At 51.5% G+C, this 21,486-nt stretch overlaps 4 protein-coding genes and 5 non-coding genes across 11 annotated transcripts in view; 7 read left to right on the top strand and 2 right to left on the bottom strand.

The window, feature by feature from the left end:
• Positions 1 to 952, bottom strand: part of ZWILCH (zwilch kinetochore protein) — a 34,592-nt gene extending 33,640 nt beyond the window's left edge. For both annotated transcript variants that reach the window (XM_075535814.1, XM_075535812.1), the window contains exon 1: positions 663 to 952. In XM_075535814.1, coding sequence (XP_075391929.1) covers positions 663 to 715 — 53 coding nt within the window. In that variant the 5' untranslated portion in view covers positions 716 to 952. The remainder of the gene's footprint in view (positions 1 to 662) is intronic.
• A 288-nt stretch (positions 953 to 1,240) lies between these two features.
• Positions 1,241 to 5,905, top strand: RPL4 (ribosomal protein L4). The gene is made up of 10 exons (XM_075535815.1): positions 1,241 to 1,258; positions 2,736 to 2,907; positions 3,102 to 3,208; positions 3,497 to 3,635; positions 3,984 to 4,108; positions 4,483 to 4,612; positions 4,821 to 4,977; positions 5,141 to 5,224; positions 5,352 to 5,472; positions 5,554 to 5,905. The coding sequence occupies exons 1-10, from the start codon at positions 1,256 to 1,258 to the stop codon at positions 5,767 to 5,769; spliced, it is 1,254 nt and encodes a 417-aa protein (XP_075391930.1). The 5' UTR covers positions 1,241 to 1,255; the 3' UTR covers positions 5,770 to 5,905.
• LOC142431182 (small nucleolar RNA SNORD16) lies at positions 2,431 to 2,529 on the top strand. Its single transcript, XR_012780730.1, has one exon. It is a non-coding gene; the product is annotated as a small nucleolar RNA SNORD16 (small nucleolar RNA).
• LOC142431179 (small nucleolar RNA SNORD18) lies at positions 2,954 to 3,010 on the top strand. The gene has a single exon (XR_012780727.1). It is a non-coding gene; the product is annotated as a small nucleolar RNA SNORD18 (small nucleolar RNA).
• On the top strand, positions 3,328 to 3,426 carry LOC142431181 (small nucleolar RNA SNORD16). Its single transcript, XR_012780729.1, has one exon. It is a non-coding gene; the product is annotated as a small nucleolar RNA SNORD16 (small nucleolar RNA).
• On the top strand, positions 3,806 to 3,877 carry LOC142431176 (small nucleolar RNA SNORD18). Its single transcript, XR_012780724.1, has one exon. It is a non-coding gene; the product is annotated as a small nucleolar RNA SNORD18 (small nucleolar RNA).
• On the top strand, positions 4,658 to 4,728 carry LOC142431177 (small nucleolar RNA SNORD18). Its single transcript, XR_012780725.1, has one exon. It is a non-coding gene; the product is annotated as a small nucleolar RNA SNORD18 (small nucleolar RNA).
• A 707-nt stretch (positions 5,906 to 6,612) lies between the features above and the next one.
• Positions 6,613 to 10,710, top strand: SNAPC5 (small nuclear RNA activating complex polypeptide 5). The gene is made up of 3 exons (XM_075535699.1): positions 6,613 to 6,773; positions 8,226 to 8,309; positions 9,084 to 10,710. The coding sequence occupies exons 1-3, from the start codon at positions 6,684 to 6,686 to the stop codon at positions 9,210 to 9,212; spliced, it is 303 nt and encodes a 100-aa protein (XP_075391814.1). The 5' UTR covers positions 6,613 to 6,683; the 3' UTR covers positions 9,213 to 10,710.
• Positions 10,711 to 12,357: 1,647 nt separating this feature from the next.
• The window catches only part of MAP2K1 (mitogen-activated protein kinase kinase 1), a 91,248-nt gene continuing 82,119 nt past the window's right edge, over positions 12,358 to 21,486 (bottom strand). For both annotated transcript variants that reach the window (XM_075535363.1, XM_075535364.1), the window contains 6 exons: positions 21,023 to 21,147; positions 17,736 to 17,937; positions 15,925 to 15,989; positions 14,169 to 14,230; positions 13,869 to 13,914; positions 12,358 to 13,290 (listed from right to left, as the gene is read on the bottom strand). In XM_075535363.1, the coding sequence (XP_075391478.1) occupies positions 13,177 to 13,290; positions 13,869 to 13,914; positions 14,169 to 14,230; positions 15,925 to 15,989; positions 17,736 to 17,937; positions 21,023 to 21,147 (614 nt within the window). In that variant the 3' untranslated portion in view covers positions 12,358 to 13,176. The remainder of the gene's footprint in view (positions 13,291 to 13,868; positions 13,915 to 14,168; positions 14,231 to 15,924; positions 15,990 to 17,735; positions 17,938 to 21,022; positions 21,148 to 21,486) is intronic.

The following is a 21,486-nucleotide window of genomic DNA, read 5'->3' on the forward strand; positions in this document are numbered from 1 at the left end:
GTAGTGATACAGCGGTTGGCTTCTCTGGAGATTTACAGCCTTGGAAACTATGGGCAGTTCCGCGCTACCCTTCGGCGTTGCTATGAGTCCGAATTGAATCTGCAGCAGCGTACTTGCATTGAAGAATATTTGCATCAGATATAGAAGTTGTTGGAATCTTCTGGGTTCTATGATTATGTGCTGAACTCTTAAGAATAAAACAAAGTTGTGCAGCGTGGTGAACTAAAAGTGCTTTTTAAAGTCTACACACCATCACATGTTAACATTTCTCATATGGTTAACTATCTAGAAAAGGGCACAGCATACGTTTCACTGTCAAGGATTAGCAAAGATTGAATAGGTGAAGGATCCAGTCTGCCATTTCTGGGACGTTCCTGTACACATCACAAGTCTGAGTATCATCAGAATAAACCGCCCCTTGGAAACTAATCACGACCTCGTTAAATAACGTATGATTGTTTTCTCCGAAATGAGATAGCAAATAAGGCCCTGCGGAATCAACCCCGTATTCGTGCTCCAGATGACTACCCGAACGAAGTCCAGACTGTCCCCAACCCTCAGACTTCAGACAAGCCGATAGAGCCCCAAAGCGGTTTGGGGAGGGGGCCGAGGGTGCAAGTGCTGTTCTAGAACACGGGCCTACAGTAGGGGCTCCGACTCACGTCAGGAGACGAAGGTACAACTCCTCAGCCGCCCGGTTCACGCGTGACCACATCGTCCAGCCGTCTGAGCGCAGAATCCAAACAGAGCTACCGAACTGCGCGCCGAAGCCGCCAACTTCCGGGCCGTGCCCCGCCCTGCCGGGACTACTTTCCCCCTCGAACAAGTTCGGCTTCTCCACTAAGTTAAACTTTTGTTCAAGCGCACCTTGCGACTTCCCCCCACCTTTCAATAATTTTTCATTTCTCTCAGGAAAAAAACATTAATAAACGTAGTGAATCGAGGCAAGAAATTTAGTCTCGCGAGATTTGACCACGCCCCTCTGTGAATTATTCCGCAAAAAGGAGTCCCTGTTTTCTAAACAGTATTACAGGCTTCAGAAGACAAAGAGCACCATAATTTGACTCTTATGAAAATCGACACGCGGGTTGAATTTTATCCGGCGCGCTTGTGGTGCAGTTTGCTTCTCTGGGCTCGGGCTGAGGCGGAGCAGGGGGGTGCGAGAGGAAGGTTACATATAGACCAGGAGTGCTACGTCCTTCCTTTTCCTGTGGGAGCCGCCGGGTAGAGAGGAGCGTGGCCTTCTCTCTTCGCCATGGTGAGTGAGCGTCTTCTGCTTGGTTTTCCCAACTTGCTCCCGGAGCCCAGCCGGGGAGGTTTTGGTGTTCAAGAGCGAGTTACGGGGAGAGAGCGAGGGGAGAAGGCTATGATGCCCAAGGCCGTCCATCTCTCCCAAGGCTGTGTGGCGTGCGGCGGCCATCTTACAGGCAACGTGGGCTTCCCGGCCCGCAGCGCTCGTGGAGCCAACGCGGGCCCGCCGATCGCTCCAAGAAGCAAAGGGCCCTTTGGGATTCTGGTCCTTGGCGCACAGAGAACTTGGGTTCTGTTGAAAACACAGTCCATTGGTTCAGTTTAAAACTAATTGAACCCCAAGAATCGGGACAGAGGGCTGCAGGGGAGAGTTGTCCCGTGTCATAAGGAAGTTAGCTTTTAAAAAAATAACCTGGGATTCTGCATTTCTTGAATGATTGGGTGGGGTTTGCCCACGTTAAAAATCACTCCGTGCATTTTGGGCGCTGGGGAGGTTCAGTGAGGAAAGTGGACACAGGCCATTTTTAGGGTACCTGGATTGTAATGAAATTGGACGGAACACTGAGTGCTCTCAACTTAAAGAACCAGGAGGCAGTTGGCAATACTTCAGCAGCCTAGAAGCTTCAGGAAAGCGCCCTGATCTTGAGGCGCAGGAGCCTTGTGTTAGGTGGTGGTGGTAGTGGTTTGGAGAGTAGGGGTGAGGAAATCTGGAAGACCATGTGCCACAAGAACTGGGCCTTCTCATCTGTGAGTGCTTAAGGTATTTGAACAGAGAGCCCTGACACAACTGCTTTTTTTTATTAGTGTAGTATGCAAGCTTTGGAAGGGGTGAAGGCAGAGATGGAACTTTAGATGAGTAGAGCCTTGGTAGGCAAGACTTCCTGGCAGAGGGTGAGAGGATGCGGTGGCAGTAAGCAGTTTTCCATTCTTACAGTGGTGTTATCACACCGTGCTGCACAAGGACTAGGGTGATAGGCCATCGGAAAGTAATGAGACCGGTTTACGTTCTCGTGTGTAAATTTGCAGGTTGGACTTGATGCTGGCACATTAAGAGAGCTTGGGAATAGTTACACCCAGGATACTAAATGTATTTGTGGTAAACACTGCCCTAGACAGTAGTCTGGAAGGTGGGTGTTTTAAAGGGGAAAGGGTGGTGGTATTGCATTCAAAGGTTTTGCTTGCTGTGATGTCGTAATTTGCGTCTGACTCTGTTCTCAGCGACAGTTGCCTGCTGTCACTAGGCTGGTACGGAGGGTTGACGAAAATTCTTACTGAGCAAGACATACTGGGTTTTCATTCTTAAACCTAAAACGTGTGCTTCCTCGCTGCCAAGTGAGCCCTTGGGTTACCGTCCATCAGCCTGTTGGGTGTCTTGATGAGGCCGGGCCTTCCCCCAGCTCTACCACTGAGCACTTTGTTGCACGTGCAGTGAGTGCTTCCACTGGTTTTTTGTGCCACTAAACGAACCTTTTCTGTTTCCCAAGGCGTGCGCTCGTCCACTGATATCAGTGTACTCTGAAAAGGGAGAATCATCTGGCAAAAATGTTACTTTGCCAGCTGTGTTCAAGGCTCCCATCCGACCAGATATCGTGAATTTTGTTCACACCAACCTGCGCAAGAACAACCGGCAGCCCTATGCTGTCAGCGAATTGGCAGGTAAGATGTAGGTTTGGATGTCCAAGGGTTGGTGTTGGCTGCTATTCAGTAGTGATGAGCTTACACTTCATTGGTCCGTGTTTCTGAACCACATACATGATTGTTCCTGGGTGTTCTGATGCTGTTTGCCCACCGTGTGTATTAGTCATAGATTGGTAGCTTTGAGTAGCTAAAATTTGTATTCTCTCTCTTAGGTCATCAGACCAGTGCTGAGTCTTGGGGCACTGGCCGAGCCGTGGCGAGAATTCCTAGAGTCCGGGGTGGTGGGACTCACCGCTCTGGCCAAGGTGCTTTTGGAAATGTATCCTTGTGGAATTTAGCCAACACAACAGACCCTTACTGGACATAACTGTCCCTGTTAACAGATGGTTCAGCACAGGTTTGGAGTCTGGGGGTGGTTACTTCTAGGGCAGTTCTTTTTGCAATGATGGCGTAATTTGCGTCTGACTCTGTTCTCAGCGACAGTTGCCTGCTGTCACTAGGCTGGTACAGAAGGTTGACGGAAATTCTTACTGAGCAAGACATATGCATGGATTTTTTTTTTATACCTTAAATCTTGAGGAATGTGGTTCTTAACTGGGAAAAATAGATGTGTCGTGGAGGTCGCATGTTTGCACCAACCAAAACCTGGCGCCGTTGGCATCGGAGAGTGAACACAACTCAGAAGCGCTACGCCATCTGTTCGGCCCTGGCTGCCTCTGCTTTGCCCGCCCTCGTCATGTCTAAAGGTTTGTCATAGTAGGTTTCATAGGAGTTGGGCCAAACTTGTCCTGTGTATTTCTGTGATTGCCTTGTTCTGAGTTGCCTAATTGACCTCAAAAAGCCAGGGACTACTGCAGATACAGTGGCCTGGTCCGTCATTACATTTCTACTTAAACACCATGTTTATTTTTTGCTGCTAAAATGATGAAATTCCACTTCGTTGGTCCGTGTTTCTGAAACACATGATCTTAGTGGAAGTTCTGATTTAACAAGTTTTCCCGTGTTTTGTGCAGGTTATTTAAAGTAACCTGTTAAATGGTTTCTTAATTTTTTCAAAAGGTTAAGGCTAACCAGTGTTGAATTGGCTTTGCCAGGTCATCGTATTGAGGAAGTTCCTGAACTTCCTTTGGTGGTCGAAGACAAAGTAGAAAGCTACAAGAAGACCAAAGAGGCAGTTTTGCTTCTTAAGAAACTTAAGGCCTGGAATGATATCAAGAAGGTAGGCTTTGTGGCAGGGGTGGGTGTGGAGAGCACTAGAACAGATTGGTTGCTATAACTCAACTTAAAGGCTATTGGGTTGCTCTAAAATTGACGTGGACGTGACTTGAATTACGTGGTATGTAAATTACTTGACATTAAAACTTGGGTGAGAAGGTAGGCTCAAGGGGCACATTGACGGTTTAGTGATCCTTGTTTTCCCATCTTTAACTTCACTTGATGCATTGAATAAGGGCAAAGGTTCTGAGCCAAAGTGATTGGACTTAAGTCCTGTGAGTGACCTTGGCAAGTACTTTGTTTTAGCTTTAGAACTGAGCACATCCACTACAAAGGGTGTGTGTCTTCATCAGAATACAAAATCTCTTGCTTTGTTAGGTCTATGCCTCTCAGAGAATGAGAGCGGGCAAGGGCAAAATGAGGAACCGTCGGCGGATCCAGCGCAGGGGACCATGCATTATCTTCAACGAAGACAATGGTATCATCAAGGCCTTCAGGAACATCCCTGGTAATTCTAGTTTCAACTGTCTGTATAGGCCGTCTGGCTCAGTTGCTGTCATGATGAGATTCCACTCTATGGTCCGTGTTTCTGAAACACATGATAATTGTGGAAGTTCTGATTCTGTGCTGGATGCGGGGGCTTCGTTGATGACTGAAGTGCCATTAGATTGATTCAGTTTTAGCTGCTAATTAAGAGGATTCTTTCCTTTTGAAAGGAATTACTCTGCTCAATGTCAGCAAACTGAACGTTTTGAAACTTGCTCCTGGTGGGCACGTGGGGCGTTTCTGCATTTGGACTGAAGGTGCCTTTCGCAAGTTGGATGAGCTGTATGGCACCTGGAGGAAAGCCGCCTCCCTGAAGAGCAACTATAAGTGAGTTTTTAATGCGAATGCTCTGGGTGTCTGCATTCAGAATTGGTTTGCGTCTGGCCTCAGTGCTTGAGGAACCTAAATGGCCTTTGGGGGTTCATACTCCTTAGTGAGGAAACGGATGAGAAATAGGAATTCGCATTCATTGTGAGCCTTTTTTCTGCAGCCTCCCCATGCACAAGATGATCAACACAGACCTTAGCAGAATCTTGAAAAGCCCTGAGATTCAAAGAGCCCTCCGAGCACCACGGTAATTTCTACAGTGTAATTCTTGTGCCCAGTTTGACATTCTTTTATTTCAAATGTGGACAATCGGCAGCATTCAGTCTATCTTACAGCAAAGCACACTTGCTTTTCTTTGTGCCTGCTTTCTCCAGCAAGAAGATTCATCGCAGAGTCCTGAAGAAGAACCCACTGAACAATCTGAGAATTATGTTGAAGCTCAATCCCTACGCAAAGACCATGCGCAGGAACACCATTCTCCGCCAAGCCCGCAACGTACGTGATTACTTAAGTACAGGTAATGTCCAAGTTTGGGGGAAGACTGGAGTCTTAAAACTTCTTTCTACTTTTTGACAGCACAAGCTCAGGGTGGCTAAGGCGGAAGCAGCATTAGAGGTCAAATCTGATGAGAAGGGAGCTCCTAGCAAGAAGCCCCTGGTGGGGAAGAAAGGGGGCAAGAAAGCAACCATGGTGAAGAAGCCGAAAAAGCCTGTGGCAGGAAAGAAGGCTGCAGCTAGCAAGAAGCCTGCTGCTGAGAAGAAGCAGCCAGCAGAGAAGAAGCCCGCTGCATAAACACTTCCATGTGATGTCCTGGGAAGTTGTCTTTGGACAGCTTATTCTGAATAAAGACCTGCTGGAAACGGCAGTGGGAGACACTGTTGAGTGTGGTGAACTTTTGTTTGTATATAAAGTGCTTGTCCAATTCTAACCCTTTGTTCTGGTTTTATATCAATACCAAGGAGAGCCTTAGAGATGCCTTGTTTTCATAGGTGTCAAACACTTGCTCTGAAAGAGCCTAAGGGGGGGTTTACATTTTAGAGTTCTGTATGGATTTCACACATAACCACAAGAGGGGAGATGGGTATTTAGGTGCTGTTTGGAAGCCTGGTGCTTCCTTCTGAGCCACCCTTAGATAATACAACTCGTTTTCCCGTTACCACTATACCCTCCACCTTAGTAAGCTTGAGTGTTTGCCTGCCTTTGCCCTGGCTTCAGGGGTGTTAGCCCACTGAGTTCCACCGCGGAGGCCAACTGCTCAAGTGACTGCGCCCGCCGGCTTTTTAAAATACCTACCAGGAATCCCACTCGCAGAACCTCCCAGGAGTGAAAAGGGCTTTTAGCTTTTCGGTTCGTACTGGGATCTTGGAGACCCCGTGAGTCTACCCTGCCCCTAGGGGTCGCTGAGTGGGCGTCGACTCCATGGACAGGTGAGCGCGCAGGCCGGAAGCCGCTCTCCCCAACATGGCTGCCGGCCCCGCTCACTGGTTGCCTTCCGCACGTGCCGGCGAGCTGCGGCATCATTGGGCGTCCACGCGTGCCGGCGGGCTGCGTCATCACTGAGATTGTCGGCGGGCTGCGGCATCATTGGGCGTCCACGCGTGCCGGCGGGTTGCGTCATCACCGGGCGCCACGCGAGCCGGCGGGTTGCGTCATCACTGGGCGCCGCGCGTGCCGGGCCCCGCCGAGGACCCCCGACGTGACGGACGATGCTGAGCCGGCTTCAGGAGCTGCGCAAGGAGGAAGAGACGCTGCTCCGGCTGAAGGCGGCACTGCACGACCAGCTGAACCGGCTCAAGGTAGCTCCGCCCGGGCGACCGTGGCCCGCGCCCCGGCCCCCTCCCCTGGGCGCTCGGCCCGCCCGGAAGCCCCGCCCTCCACGGGGCCCCCAGAGCGTCACATCCTGCTCTCTGGACGGCCGCGGACCGCTGCTGCCCGTTTCCCGCCCTCGTTTAGCTGTCTGGCCTCAATCTAGTGGTTCAGAAACTTTTTTCGAGCCACAGAGTTGATGTCTTCGACTCCGGCAGAGACTCAGTGTCGGGAATCCCACCGGGGCACCCCTACTCTCTTGGATAGGGTCGCTGTGAGTCGGAATCGGCTGGATGGCAGTGAGTTTTTGAAGGGTGATGTTGGGATAGTGTTGGGCCCCACCACTTGCCAGCGGCTCGATCCAGCAGGTCCAAGATGTGAACCAGTAATCAACATGTTTGGCAAATACATACCCATCCCCATAACTATAGATGGCCCCTGGGTCCCACTTGGAAGCAGAACATAACCTACACCTACACCATCCTGCCCACAGACAGCCTCCTGAGCCCCTACAGCATTTCCTGCTTGCTTGTGTCAGCGCTCTGCTAAAAATGGCACCAAGGTGGGGAAGATGACTTGACCCAGTCTCTGGAGTTCCTGGTCGCTTTACAAGGAGTCAAGACTGTAGTTGCCCATAGGCAATTTCCAAGCCTCTGCTTCTGCATAATTCAGTCCCTGCAGGAGCCCTGGTGGCGAATTGGTTATTTGTTGGACGTTAACTGCAAAGTCAGCAATTAATTATAAACTTCTAGCCCCTGCGCAGGAGAAAGGCCTTCCCCTCCTGTAGAGTTTAGTCTGTTTGCTGTCACTGATTGTGATAGTAACTGCACAATTCTGCAAGACATGATTGACCTATGAAAGGATGTACGTATTAACTTGCATTTAAAGACGTCTGCGGAGCCCACAGGTCTGCAGTTCTAGCCTGCCCTACAGCGTTACTGAGTCAGCATTAAGTGGATGGCAGTGAGCGTGGGCTTTGGTTTCCAGGCCCCCGTCAAGAGGTCATCGCCCAGGGTCCCCAGAGTCTGATGAAGGCTAGGAAAGCCCTTTGTAAACCGGAAAATGCTGTGCGTCTGAGATGGCAAAGGAATGAGCGTGTCCTTCACAATTGAAATTGCTGATGCTCCTCGGTTGTGTCACCACCATACCTGTACAAGGATGCGTGTGTGGTGTGTGTGTCGGTCGAGAAAAGGCCCAGGTTAGATGTCTTGGCTCAGTGGGATCCCAGTGATTTCATCCCAGGACCCGAAGGCTTGCTCCACCCGTTTCCTTATAAGGCAGGGAAGCTTCAGAATCCCGCCCTTCCATTAGAGTAGCAGATCCTGTAACTGCTTTCACTTCCTCACGTGATGCCAACCTTTTATAGTGCGCTGAGGAAGTTTCAATCACTTCAGTGCCCCAGAGAAAGAGTAAGGAAGCTGCCTTGTACTCTCTTATTGTAGGTTGAAGAGTTGGCCCTTCAATCAATGATCACTTCTAGAGGAGATGAAATGTCTTCGCAGTGTGCACCTGCACGGTCACAAGAGGTAAGCTCAAGTATCATCCAAGCAAAGGAATGCTCATGTGGTCCTGCGTGGTCAGAAATTGTTCTGAAGCACATTACTGGCCCAAGGGCCTCTGGGAAATGTTGGTAGGAAACAATTTTCTATTTGACTTAAGTTGCCTGCCATATATTAATCTCCTAGGCAGGGAACAGCACACCTTCTTACTGGGTATGCTTTGATTATTAACTTTACTATTAACAACTATGAATATATTGTCTTGACCCTCCTGGTCATCCATCCTCTCCAGCTGGCTCTAGTGAACCGGGAGCTCTTTGCGACATGTCAGATTCTTACTGGTTTGTAGATGACTTCTCGAGTGTGGCTTCAGCTCAAAGGGGAAGGTTAAAAACTGAGTTCTGCTGTCCATTCTAGTAGCCCTCTTCACAATCAGGAAGAACATATTACTTCTACATGTTTCCGTTGTTCTCCCCCCAGGTGTCTGCTGCTTAAACCGTTTGAAAGCAGCTCATCAAATTCAGTCCAATTCCTTGTTGGCACTTTCTACAAGAGCCATGTTTGTAAATCAGGAGATAGCCTATCAAATTTGTGTGGGGGGGTGGTTGTGGTAATGCACTCCCCCCTCCCCCTATGGGCAGCAGGGTAGAAGGAATGTAGAGAACTAGGAAGTGGCTGTACCTATCAGGTCCAAACAGTTCTTAGGGATCAGAAACAATTGAGATGTAATGTAATTTGAATTTAAGACTTTTTAAAATGTTCTATCTCTGCCATTGCTTTTCACGCTGTCCTTGGGCGAAGCCGCCGTCCGAGCACGTGGACAATGAAGCTTCCATCAACCAAACTGCACTGGAGTTGGACACGAGGAGCAGAGCTCTAGACGAGGAGGAGGAGGAGGAGGAGGAGGAAGAGGAAGAATCAGATTCCTGAAGGGGGAAAGAACCAAGAGCTGTTGTTACACAGTCACTCCCTAAGGCCAGGAACTCACCACAGCCTGGAGCTGTATGGACTGCTTGAAAGGGCTTAGAAACAACAGGGAAATCCGTAAAAATAGCTCTGTTGAAAATCTCCAACTTCAGGAAGTTGTTACAAAACTTGGTGAAATGCAGAAAATGTAAAGACGTGGTGCCTGAGCATTAAATTAAGTGGGTGGTGCTGTGTCCGTAATCCAGTCAGATTTGGTAATTGTGTGTAAAACAGCAAAGCATCCTCTGAGACACTATGTGAAAGCCTGGCAGTAGCAATACGGGCAGGGTTTCAATACAAGCCAGCCGTTCCAATCAACAGTGGCTCATTGAAGTAGCTCCTTCAACTGGTTCGTCCTCATTTGACACCCTGCTGAAAACTGGCCTGTGTAATAATCCCTTGGGGATCTTGTTGAAATATGATTCTAAGTCAGTATATCTGGGGGTGGGAAGATTCTCGGCAGGGGGTCGGGACAAACCCGTCCTCGGAACCCTGGCTTTAAGAGAACCAGTGAGAGGCTGTCGGCATGCTGCTGAGCCCTTCAGTGCTGAGCGCGAGGAAGCATGGTACCCCCACGGGGCTCTTCGTGTGGGTGTCGCCCTAGCTGTCCTGAGCCATCGAGGTGTGGTTGTTGACGCATGGACCCCAGGAACTGGAAATGGGCTTTCCAAGTACGGAGGCTGTGGTGAGATGGAAGGAAAGCAGGGAACTCCAGGGTTGCAGCCTGCTGTGCGGAGAGGTGCACGAGGCAGATCCCAGGCACCAGCAGGTCCAGTTAGCCGTCTGTGTCGCCCTTTCTCTTTATGGCTCTGGTGAACAAGAGCTCAGAAACTCTGCCCTAGAGGATCGCTGTGAGGCAGAAGCGACTTGACGGCAGGGAGTTTGGTGAACAAAAGTAGCTTCGCACAGGACTTTGTCCTCACCTGGCCGCGCTTGCAGAATTCCATCCTGTGGAAGTGAGCCTCTTGGGAAGCCGACGGAGACCAGACGTGGCCTGCTTACACCCACTTTGAGCCCTTCGCTGTGGGCTATGTGCACAAATAAGTGCCAGTGAGCTGGTTTCCAGCGACCGACGGACTGGGTTCCTTCTTCCCGTGGTGAAAGCATTGTGGCGGCTGGTTTAAAACCTGTCCCTGGCCTTCCGAGGAAGCGTGCCACTGAGAGTCACAAGTCAAGGTCCCCGGTTTCCACTGAATACACAAGGGGGCTCCAACATCCTGGGGAAATCCTATGTAGTCCCAGGTTAAACTGAAGCTCCTCAGACGAGGAAGTCCGTTTTGTGAAATGGGTCTGTCCTGCGCGCCGCAACCACAGGCCTGAGGCAGAACTCTTTAACTGCAGGAGCACGTGGATCCCATCCTGACTGCCTTCTGATGAGAAGGGCGAATGAGCATGTTTCTTGGAAAACCCAATGTGAAATGTTTTTTAAATAAAAAAACAAGGTGCAGAGTTTGGAGTCTGATTCGGTGTCAGCGTGAGTTTTTCAGACCTGGTTGTGAGTTCTTGCTGTCCCATTGACTTGGGGCTTGCCCGATCACTTCTGCAAATCTCACCTTCCCATCTCTCAGGGCAGTCATGGCTGCGCTCGCCATTTCAAAAGTTGGGACGTTTTTAAGGAGCCCAAATGGGGCAAGAGTTGTTCTGGTGAGTGAAGCATTGAACTACCAAGCGAAAAGGCCACTGCTTCCAGCAACCAGGGACAGGCTGGCGACTTCCGTAAGGACGTGGTCTCAAATCTTAGGGAACAGATCTCAGTCTGAAAGGTTCGCTCGGAGTTAAGAATATGCGGGGGGGGGGGGGGGGGGGGCTAGTGGTGTGGGTAGGTTGTCCACTAACCAGAATGCTGGTGGACAAGACCTGGCCCTCTGTCCTCAGAGTAAAACCTAGAAAACCCAGAGGTCTCACTCACATGGGCTCTGTGAGCGAGTGGACCAGACAGCACCCAACAGGGCCATGTTTGGAGTCCAACTACACGTTTCTGTGTCGCAGGGAAAGTTGAGGAAGGCCAGGCACTGAGAACTCAAAACACTAAGACTCTTCTGGAAGACATTCTTGAGAACGGATGAAACACACCAGGGAAATGTTTAACTGCAAATACGTTTGTGTTTAGTGAATGTTTTATCCCTCAAACGGCACTAAATAGGAAAGCATTTGGATCTCGGCTTCAGACACTCGGTTACACCAACCATCCTTCCTCTTGTGGGCTTAGGCATATTCTCGGTAGTAGCGGTGTGAGGAGCGAATGGGTCTTAAACCATAGTGTTTGTGTTGAAGTGGACTGAGGACAGGTGTGTGAGCCTTGCTGTGAAGAGAAATGACTAGCTTCAGCCACGTGACCGGTTTTGAGAATCCTGGTTTGCACCTAAGCCTTGGTAGATCTGGGCTGGAACTATCTAGTCAGATTAATTCCCCGTAGGTGGCTTATTATTTATGAACACCCTGGCTTTGGTTCCCTGTTCTCTGCCCTTTCACAGAAGAAAAGGGAGAGGTAACCGACTGCAGCCGCACATGCATCTTATCAAAAATCTCGTCACAGAAGGACAGGGACATGGCTGTGTCTTCTGAGACTTCACCGACCTCACAGGGATGGCAGAGCCGGTGCCAGGGCATCCCTCCTCACCAGGCAGCTGTGGCTCAGTGTCACTGGAGAAGGTGGGAGATGACTGCAGAACGTGGGCCAGCAGCTCAGGACAGGGCAGTGGCTCCAGCCACCAGCCCATCAGCAAGACTCCCCAGGCCCGGGGCTGCCTCTGGATGGAAAATGAGAAACGGTGGTGGTCTTAAGATTTGTGCTCATCCCCACTCCAGGAGTCTGTGGTTGGAAGGTGAACAGGTGAGAAGAGTTGGAAAAGTCCTCAACCTTGTGATTTGAGAATTGGAAGCCCAAGAGGACCCCAATGGCTCCCCAGCCCTGAGCAGTCAGTGTGGCAAGTCTGCCTCCAGCCCTGCTGCTTTCTCCGCCCTCCGCGACACGACACTCCGTAGCTAGATGGCAGCAGAAACGGAAAAACCCATCAGAATGTACAAACAACTTTCATCCCTTTTTTAAAAAACTCGGAACTATATTAGAATGAGAGATTAGATTTGTCAAATATCTGGATTAACATGATTAAGAGAACTTTCATATGATTTTTATTAGGCACTATACACACTCCTTTTACAACAGCATCAGTACTTGGATTTGAGGAGAAAGAAATCAGATACACTTTAATGCCTGGATCCATCTGTGACGATCAAAATAACTCGTCTATTTCAGAAACATTAATCCCAACATAAAGAGAGAACACCACTAAATAACTCCACACAGATTTCAAAATAAATAGAGAAATGCAGCCAGAAGCCGGTCGACGGGCTGGAGAAGTCCTGGTCTTGTGGCAGTGAGGGGCTCTGACTAGATCGGTGGGAAATGCTGAGTTCTACATCAAAAGCAAACACTACTGCTAAAAGAACAGGACGTACGCTCTCTGATGCTCACGTTCACAGCAGCAAAGCATGCTTGACATGCACCGCCTGTGAAGGGCCGAGGGCACCCACCTGCCTCTGACGGAGAGAAGGCGCGCCTGGCAGAAGGAAGTACCTTGAGGTGTCAGGGAGTCCTGAAAACAGCTGGCCAGCTAGTCACGCACGGGGAGGCCACAGCAGCATGGTTACGGGTAAGAACGGCTGCCCACAATCACCAGAGTGCCTCTGCAAGTCAGCATTGCACATGCTCTGATCGTCCACATACACAAAATTCCCCAAGCACACGGCCAATCCACTTGGGAGAAGAACCATCGGGGTAAGAGTAAAGACACCCAGGACAAATAACACAGGAAGAATTTTGGCACATGCTGTGTTCGTCATCGTGTGTCATCTGAGTGGAGACAGGCGGGGGAATGGGGCCCAGAACAACATGGCGGGGGGCACTTCGCCGCTGCTTTCTGAACGCTTAGACGCCAGCCGCGTGCGTGGGGGTGCTGGGCTGGTTAAGGCCAATGGTGGAGCAGAGCCAGCCTGCAAAATCCACTTCTTCGGCATCCGACCTCTTGATGAACGCGTGGACCTGGATGCGGGAGAACAGCAAGCAGGGTTATGTGAGCCAGAGGCTCGGGGCTGCAGCTTGTGCAGCCCTTGGGAGGCACTGCTGGGCTGCTCTGGGGTCCAGACGGGAGGGCCAAGGATAGGCCTCGGAGCTGGTGTCACGGACGGAGGACACTCACCTCTGAGGCAGAAATGAAGCTGACAACCAGCCTTTTATAAACCTCAGCTGCCACCGGAAATGGAGGGAGCGAGGGGCTTGGGAGGATGTGCTCCCTGCACAGGCCCAGGGCTGACAGGACCAGCCCCCGCACCCGAGGAGTGAGGGAGATGTGCAGTGGGAAGGAAGCCACCCATATCAGAAACAAGCTCCACCCCGGTTTCCTTCCTTCACCACCTCACACTCTCCCCCCTCCCACGGCTGGTGTCGGCCAGCTTTCCCTTTAAACCGATGGGCGGCCCGGCAGACTGGCACTTAGGGTGCTGCCGCCCTGGCCAGCTGGCTGTAGTGCTCAGCACAGGAAGCCCTAGGCGGACGACAAATGAGCGAGGGGGCTGCAGTGAAAGGGAATGAGCAGGCACTCTGGAAGAGTCTGGACTCACCATGAGCTGCTTCAAGTCTGCTCTCTCGGCAGGGTTCTTTATGAGGCTGCAAGGAAGAGGGAGTGTGAGCAGCACCGTGCTGGCTTCCCATCAGAACGCGTCTGCACGTGGGCTCGCCACAGCCAGTTGGTGGCTGGCTGAGAGGCAGAAGGCCAGAGCGGCTATCCCCTCCACAGCTGTGCCCGCGGCGTCAGCAGATCCCTCCCGCCGAGGGAGCAGCGGGCAAGGACAGGGCGGCCGCGTTCAGCAGAAGCAAGTGTGGGTGCAGGCCTCAGGAAGGCACCCTGCCCATCCGCTTACCATTTGTTCACAAAGTCTTGAAACTCCACACTGAACACTCCACTGGGCAGTTTTGGAGGCGGCTGCAAACACATGGAAGACATGAAAAACGCCTGGCTCCCCTCGGACTACCTCCTTCCCACACTCAGCCCCCACTTTCGGGGAGACGGCCATTGCACGGTCTTGTAATGCCACCGTTAAAACTGGGCTCAAGTTGGTGTTCTACCACTCATTCGTCTAGTGACTCCGAGCAAATCACTGTTCCTCTCTGTGCCCCAGTTTGCCCTTGAGGGGCGATGCTGGGAGAGTGGAGGGTGAGGGGGTTGGAAAGGGGGAACTGATTACAAGGATCCACATGTGACCTCCTCCCTGGGAGACGAACTGCAGAGAAGGGGGGGAAGGGAGACGCCGGATAGGGCAAGATATGACAAAATAATAATCTATAAATTATCAAGGGCTCATGAGGGAGGGGGGATCGGGGAGAGGGGGGGAAGAGAACCTGATGCAAAGGGCTTAAGTGGAGAGCAAATGCTTTGAAAATGATTAGGGCAAAGAATGTACAGATGGCTTTATACAATTGATGTATGTATATGTATGAATTGTGATAAGAGTTGTATGAGCCCCTAATAAAATGCTTTAAATAAATAAATAAATAAATAATGGCTACCAGGCTGGATTAGAAAAAAAATGGGGGGTTGGACCAAGTCATCTCTGGGGCTCCACAGGTCTCAATCTTGCAAGGGTGGCAGAGAAACAGCCACAGTGACCAGCAGCAACAGCTAGGGACTACGCAAATCACCGGGCCGTGCAGGTAAGCGCAGGATGCCCAAACCAGCCCATCTCTTCCTGAGCCCTGCGGGGCAGAGCCAGGTGAAGGAAACATGCGCCAGCAGAGGGCCAGCTCTGGGAGGCTCTGAGCTCTACAGTCCAGGAAGCCGGCCTTCTAGGCAACAAACCAAGAGCACTGGCAACACAGGGCGACGGCCCAGCACGAGGTCCCAGAGCACGGGGCGGGTCCCCCCCGGGTCCCCCCCACTGCAGGCCCTGTGCTCCCAGCAGGTCCCTGATCTGAGGTGAGGCCAAAGAGAACAGCAGCTGCCAGCGGCTGCCCTGAGGTCAAGGGCCCCGGGCTCTTTCTAGTTCCTGTTAGAACCACGTCTGTCCTGACCTAATATGTACAGAGACGAAGGGCCCGCCAAAAGTGCAAGGACACAAACGCCTATCTTTGAATTCTACCTTTCCCACGAAATCTTCACAGCCCCTTCGCAGGCATAACTTTAAAGCGCGGAGGCTAGTATTACATAACTGCTTTGTAAATGCGGCTGGTTCCTCAGCCACTGGCAGTGACCGTCAGCCCATGTCCACTTCGACACCGGCAGGTCTCCGTGCTTGCCTTTTCACCGGCGCTCGGTGACGGGGAGCCCCGATGTGGCGGCTACTCGGGCATTTGCCGTGCCTCCTCGGCACAAGACGTGTTCTCCCACCGCTCCTTCCCAGCGAATGGGCACAGCACGTGGGAGACGCCAGGTGAGGCAAGGAGCGGAACAGAAGCGGGCCGAGTGGAGCTGCTGAATCTTGAGGAGGAGGTGAGACTTGGGGCTACCTGAAGGCATCTCCTTGGGAAGGGACCCCAGCACTCATTGAGCCAGCCGAGAGCATCACCACAAACTGGAGCCAGCGGCCCCTGGGGCTCACAGGTTCCCCAGCCAACACAGTGGTGGGCTTTTTCTTGAGAGCAGCAGACCATTCCCAGGGGGAGGAAGCCAGGTGGTCTTACCTCATTGACGATGTAATCCAGCAACTCGAAAATCGCCATGGGAGGTCGGTTGTCCATTCCATAAGCTGGCAATGTCGTTTCAAAAAGAAAGAGAACACTGCTTAGAAACAGACAATATGAGGGCAGGGGGTAGGGATGGGTCCTGGGAACCAGAACAAGGTCACAAAGACCAGCAGAGCCACAGCTGAGCAAGACCTGCACACAGAGGACACAGCAAGTCAGCTGGCCTCAGAGCCTCGATCGGGAGTGTTGGAAAATGAAATTCCCCTCCTCCTTCAGCCCGTCCTTCCAGTGTGCAGAGAGGAGCATGTGAGCGACTGTGCACGGACCTGGGTTTTCATTTCTCCCCAAACTGGGGCTTCCCCTTCCTGGCTTAGCTAGTGCTGCTATGAGAATGCGGAGAGAGGCCCACCGTCCACAGCAGGGTGCTGCCTGCAGAGGAGGCGCTGTTGACCACCTGCTGCTGCTTGGTGACCCCGCCTCCCCGTCTCTCAGACATTTGCTTCATCTTTTTTTGTTTTGACAGAATACTAATCATTTATAAATTATTAAGGGTTCATGAGGGAGGAGAGACCGGGGAGTGAGGGGGCAAAATGAGGAGCTGATACCAAATGCTCAAGCAGAAAGCAAGTGTGCTTGACACAATGGATGGATGGATGGATGGATGGATTTTTATAAGATTTGTATGAGTCCCCAATAAAATGATTATAAAAAAAAGAGATGGCTTTCCATTTGACTTGGATGTGCTCTTGTCCGTCAGGGGTCTTCCACATGTCAGGTCATTTTCTGCTCACTGCTTCATCTCTTTTGAATCTCAAAGGAGACTGACTTGGGAGACACCCATACTGATCCTGTCTCCTTACCAGGGTAGAGCAGACCCGTTCCCAAATGGAATTACAGCCACAGGCAGAGAGGTTAGACTTTACAACACTAATTTGGGGGAGGAGGTCATACGGTAACCCAAAGCAAGATCCTAAGGTCATAGGCCAGCCTCGGGGACCAGCCCTATCAATGACCCCCTCCCCCATCATCCACCCGGCAACTCCTTCCCTACATCTTTTCTCCTGGGTGGGCCCGGGAGCAGATGGCCCTGGTCAGACAAGAGCCTCTGAGCAGAAGCTACATACAAAGATGATGTCTGGGCCAGAATCTTCCCTGGGTCAGGTTCTTGTCACAGCGTCCCCGTTCAGAGGCTGGTGGTACAGCCTCCCAGTGATCATGTGCGGAGTCAGTCTGGCTGATGCAGCCTTGGCAAGCCAAGTGCTTGCTCTATGCCTCAGTTTCCTCATCTGTGATATCAGATGATAGAAGTGCTCCCACACAGGGCTGCTGCTAAAATAGGGAACGCTACCAAGCAACTCTGCTGAGGGAGAAAGTAGACTCTTGGTTGCCAGGGAACAGGGGTGACTGCTAACACACGATGGAAATGTTCCCGAATGGGAGGTGGTGACAGCACTCACCAGGGGACTAGATCCAGAACCAGAGGCTTTTAGGCTTTCAAAAGGGGCTTTTGATGTGGGTGGAATTTTACGAAATTTTAAAAAATTACCAAAAGTAGGAAAGTGCCATGACTTAAAAAACAAGGTCAATGTGACACTGCATAGACACAGGTAGGCCCCTGCCTGGGGCAAGCAGATGGTGACAGTCTACTGTCCCGAACCCACCAGGGGCTCCTTTGCCCACCCCTGACCCCGCCTGACACCAGGGCCTGGAAATCAGTCTTGGACTTGTGCACAGATAAGCAACCCTCTAGAACCTTCCGACTGTAAGGGAGCCGTATTCCAAGCTAGCGGCACACCGGGGCAACTCACAGCTGAGGGGCCTCCCAGGGGTCCTCGGCCTGGGCGGGGTCTCGGCTGCATCTCCCTCCACGTGGCACCCAAACAACAGCTCCAGCTCCTTGGCATCTGGAGGAGGGATGGGGTACCTGCCCACCGCCATTTCCACCAGAGAGAGCCCCATGCTCCAGATGTCCGACTGCACCGAGTAGTGAGTGCCCTGCAGTCGTTCGGGCTGCAGGAGAGAGGGACAGACGGTCAGTCGCTGTGAGTGACTCGGAGAGGTCTACAGGCTAGCCAGGCTTCCTGCTGCTAGAGCTGTCTGCCCTGAAGGGCAAGGACCTCCTCTTGATCTCCGCCAGTCCTTTCTGGAGCAAAACTCACTAACCTCTTGAATTTGGTCTCGTACCTGGCCCCAAAGTGGAACTCAAAGATGGAGCTTTGGCTTGACCCTCCCTTTCTACTGTCTTTCTCCTGAGCTGACCACACCCACCTGGGCTAGGCCCTGACCGCCACATCAGCCTAGGGGTCCAGTTTGGCTGGGACTGACCACTGTCCTGCACATGCAGCAGGCCAACCAAGGCACGGGGAAGAAGCTCACCTGGTCACCACAGGTCACCAGGGAGGCGGTGCAGTGGGAGGGGAGGGCTCCAGCCTTCCAGTTCTCAGGAAAGCTGAATCCTAAGACCCTCTGCCACTGACCCAACAGCTGTCCTTGGGCAATAGAGAACAGCAGACAGGCAGAGGGGCTCTGGGTTTGCAGCCCAACTCCAAGACTTACAGATTTTGTGAGCCGGAGACTGGGTTTCCACGTGTATAAAAAAGGGCCTGAAGAGTGGAGAGCAAATGCTCTGAGAATGATTGGGGCAGGGAATGTGCGGATGTGCTTTATACAATTGATGTATGTATACGTATGGATTGTGATAAGAGTTGTATGAGCCCCTAATAAAATGTAAAAAAAGAAAAGGAAAAAAAATGATTAGGGCAAAGAATGTACAGATGTGCTTTATACAATTGATGTATGTATATGCATGGATTGTGATAAGAGTTGTATGAGCCCCTAAGAAAATGTTTAAAAATAAAAAAAGGGCCTGACGATCACGGTGAGAACTAACAATACCCACCTTAGTGGTGCAGCAGTTAAGTGCTGGACCGCTGACCCAATTGTTACTTTCACATCTAACACCGTCTGCTGTCTCCCTTCACCCACATTTCTGTTCCTCCCCCTGGAGGGGGAGATACGTTTATCATTGCAGTTGGTTTCCCCTCTCTCCCCACCTTCCCCCACCCTCATGGTATCACTACTCCCATTGCTGCTCCTGAGGGGGTTATCTGTCATGGATTCCGTGTCGAGGGCTCTTATCTGTACCCGTGCACAAGCTCCAGTCTAGCCGGATTTGTCAGGTAGAACTGGGGTCATGATAATGCAGCGGCGGGGGGTGGGGGTGTGGGGTGGAGCATTAAAGAACTAGAGGAATGTTGTGTGTCCATTGGTGCTACGCTGCATCCTGGCTGACTTGACCCTTCCTTGTGACCCTTCTGTGAATTAATGTCCAATTATCTACAGATGGGCTTTGGGTCTCCACGCCGACCCCCATCATTTGCACCCATATCTTGTTTGCTCACTCACTATTTGTATTATTATAAGTTTATCCATACCTCCTTATTTTGATGCGGGTTTATATTAATTCTGTTGGGTTCCCCAGCTGTGAAGCACAGGAGAGGATGCACAGAGAGAATAACTGATACTATCAAGGGGTTGATAGGGGATTTTAGGAGTAAACAAGGAAGGTGGTGGGGGGAAGACACTAGGACTGACTGTGATTACACAACTCATTTTAAAGGTAATTTAACCACGGGGAGGGAGGATATCATAAAATTGATATGGTAATGATTACACAATTCTCATTGATGAGACTGAACTATTGAATTGTATGATAAACTGTAATAAGTTATAATTATAGGCCAATAAAACTGTTAAAAGACAAAAGAATTAGTCTTGGAAACCCACAGGGGATCGCTAGGAGTGAGTCTGCATTGACGCGATGGCAGCGAGTCTCGGGGTTTTTGTTGTTTATTCAGACGATGGTATGTTTCTTTAGCTATCACTTTGACTTCTATAGGAATTTCCACTAACTCCAAAACTAATCTGTTTTGTAACTGACCAAATAACCACAAAAACCAAGCCACTAAACCTTGGATCAATAAGTTCCTGGGTGTGTTAACTGATCTTGACCTTGAGAGCTGGCAGTCAAGGCCCGCGGTTGCAGCTGCTCAGTGACTGGACACTGAGAGGAGTGGTGAGCCGTGGGTGCTGAAGGACCCGTGGGTGGGTGTGCTTCTGAAAGAGGAAGGGTCACTGGTGGAGAGGGTGGGAAGTGATGTTGGCACTGACCAGTCTTGGCTGAGGTAGGGGAACCCCAAGAAGAAACGAGGGTGTGGGCGTAACTTCCACACACAGAGGTGCCAAAAGCCAACCCAGAGGCAGGTAAGGACGTGCAACGTGGAGACCCAGCTTCCGATCTTGCCTCTGAAGGCTCAGTGGGCAAACCATTTCCCTGCCTCGAATCTAGATCTCCTCACCTCTGAAGTGGGAGCGCTCATCTTCGCTTCCTGAGATAATTAGATGAATCGAATGAGACCACTGGAGTGTGGGAAGTGCTTTCAAAGAACACAAGACGAGCTGCAGGCCTGGGCTGGAAGCACCCTGAGCCTGCCTCTAGGCGGCCCCCCCTCTCTGGGAGCACCCCCATCCCCCCACTGTAACACCTCTGTCTGTCCCCTTCAGCTTCAGCCTTTCACTGGCCCAGGCGCTAGACCATAGCGCTTCAGGGGGCTTTCCCAGGGAAGGGAAGAGAGGATGCTAACGCAGCCATGCCTGGGGCAGCAGGGAGGAGCTGGGAAGGGAGATGAAATGCTGATGCTCAGGTCCCTCCCCTGGGAAACCATGGCAACGGGTACCATTTACTGCTAATGGAAAAGGAGAAGCAGCGCAGTCGGGGGAGCCTATGCTTGGCCCTGTTGGGCTGTAGGCTCAAAGGTCCAGTATAGGGATGTCCAGAGTTTCTGGCGCATACCATCTTTCAGAATGAGAGCCAAGATCTGGGAAGCATCTGGGTGCAGGTGGTGGCAGGAGCTGTGATTACACAGCTCCTCCTAGTGAGCCAAGATCTCAATCCACCAACTGTGCTCCCAAGTCCAAGCGCAAGCCCGCCTCCCCACCAGACTGCTCTTCCACCACCCAAGGCAAGGCCCTGCGTCCAGCCAGGGGCCCCGTCTGACCGAGGAGAAGCTTAAGGAACAGAGTCCAGGGCTCATACCGACATATAGGACCTTGTGCCCACAAAGGAGTTGGCCATGGAGTCGATGAGCTGTCCACTGACCCCGAAGTCACAGAGTTTGATCTCCCCACGGGAATTCACCAGGATGTTGGAGGGCTTCACATCTGCAGGGGTGAGAAACAGAAAGGCACGCGTTACCACCGAGACTGGGGTCACCGCCTTCTGACCGTGGGTCTCAGAACAACTCCAATCTCGGCGCTGGCCTCCAGTTCGCCCACGCTGGAGGCCAGGCCCTCTTCCTCCTCACTCTGAGGTCCAGACGCGGCTGCCGGAGGTGAGATGACAAGCTGCTGCGGGACGACAAAACGCCGCCGATGCCCACCGGTGGCCCGGGAGGGATCAGTTACCACGGGCCGTCAGGTGTTTCAGCCGCCTTGTTGGCGAGACCCCGTATTTGTGATGGCATCGGAAGGGATTAAAAACAAACATCTCTCTCACACACA

The sequence above is a fragment of the Tenrec ecaudatus genome, chromosome 17 (genome assembly GCF_050624435.1).
Source record: "Tenrec ecaudatus isolate mTenEca1 chromosome 17, mTenEca1.hap1, whole genome shotgun sequence".
Taxonomy (NCBI): domain Eukaryota; kingdom Metazoa; phylum Chordata; class Mammalia; order Afrosoricida; family Tenrecidae; genus Tenrec; species Tenrec ecaudatus.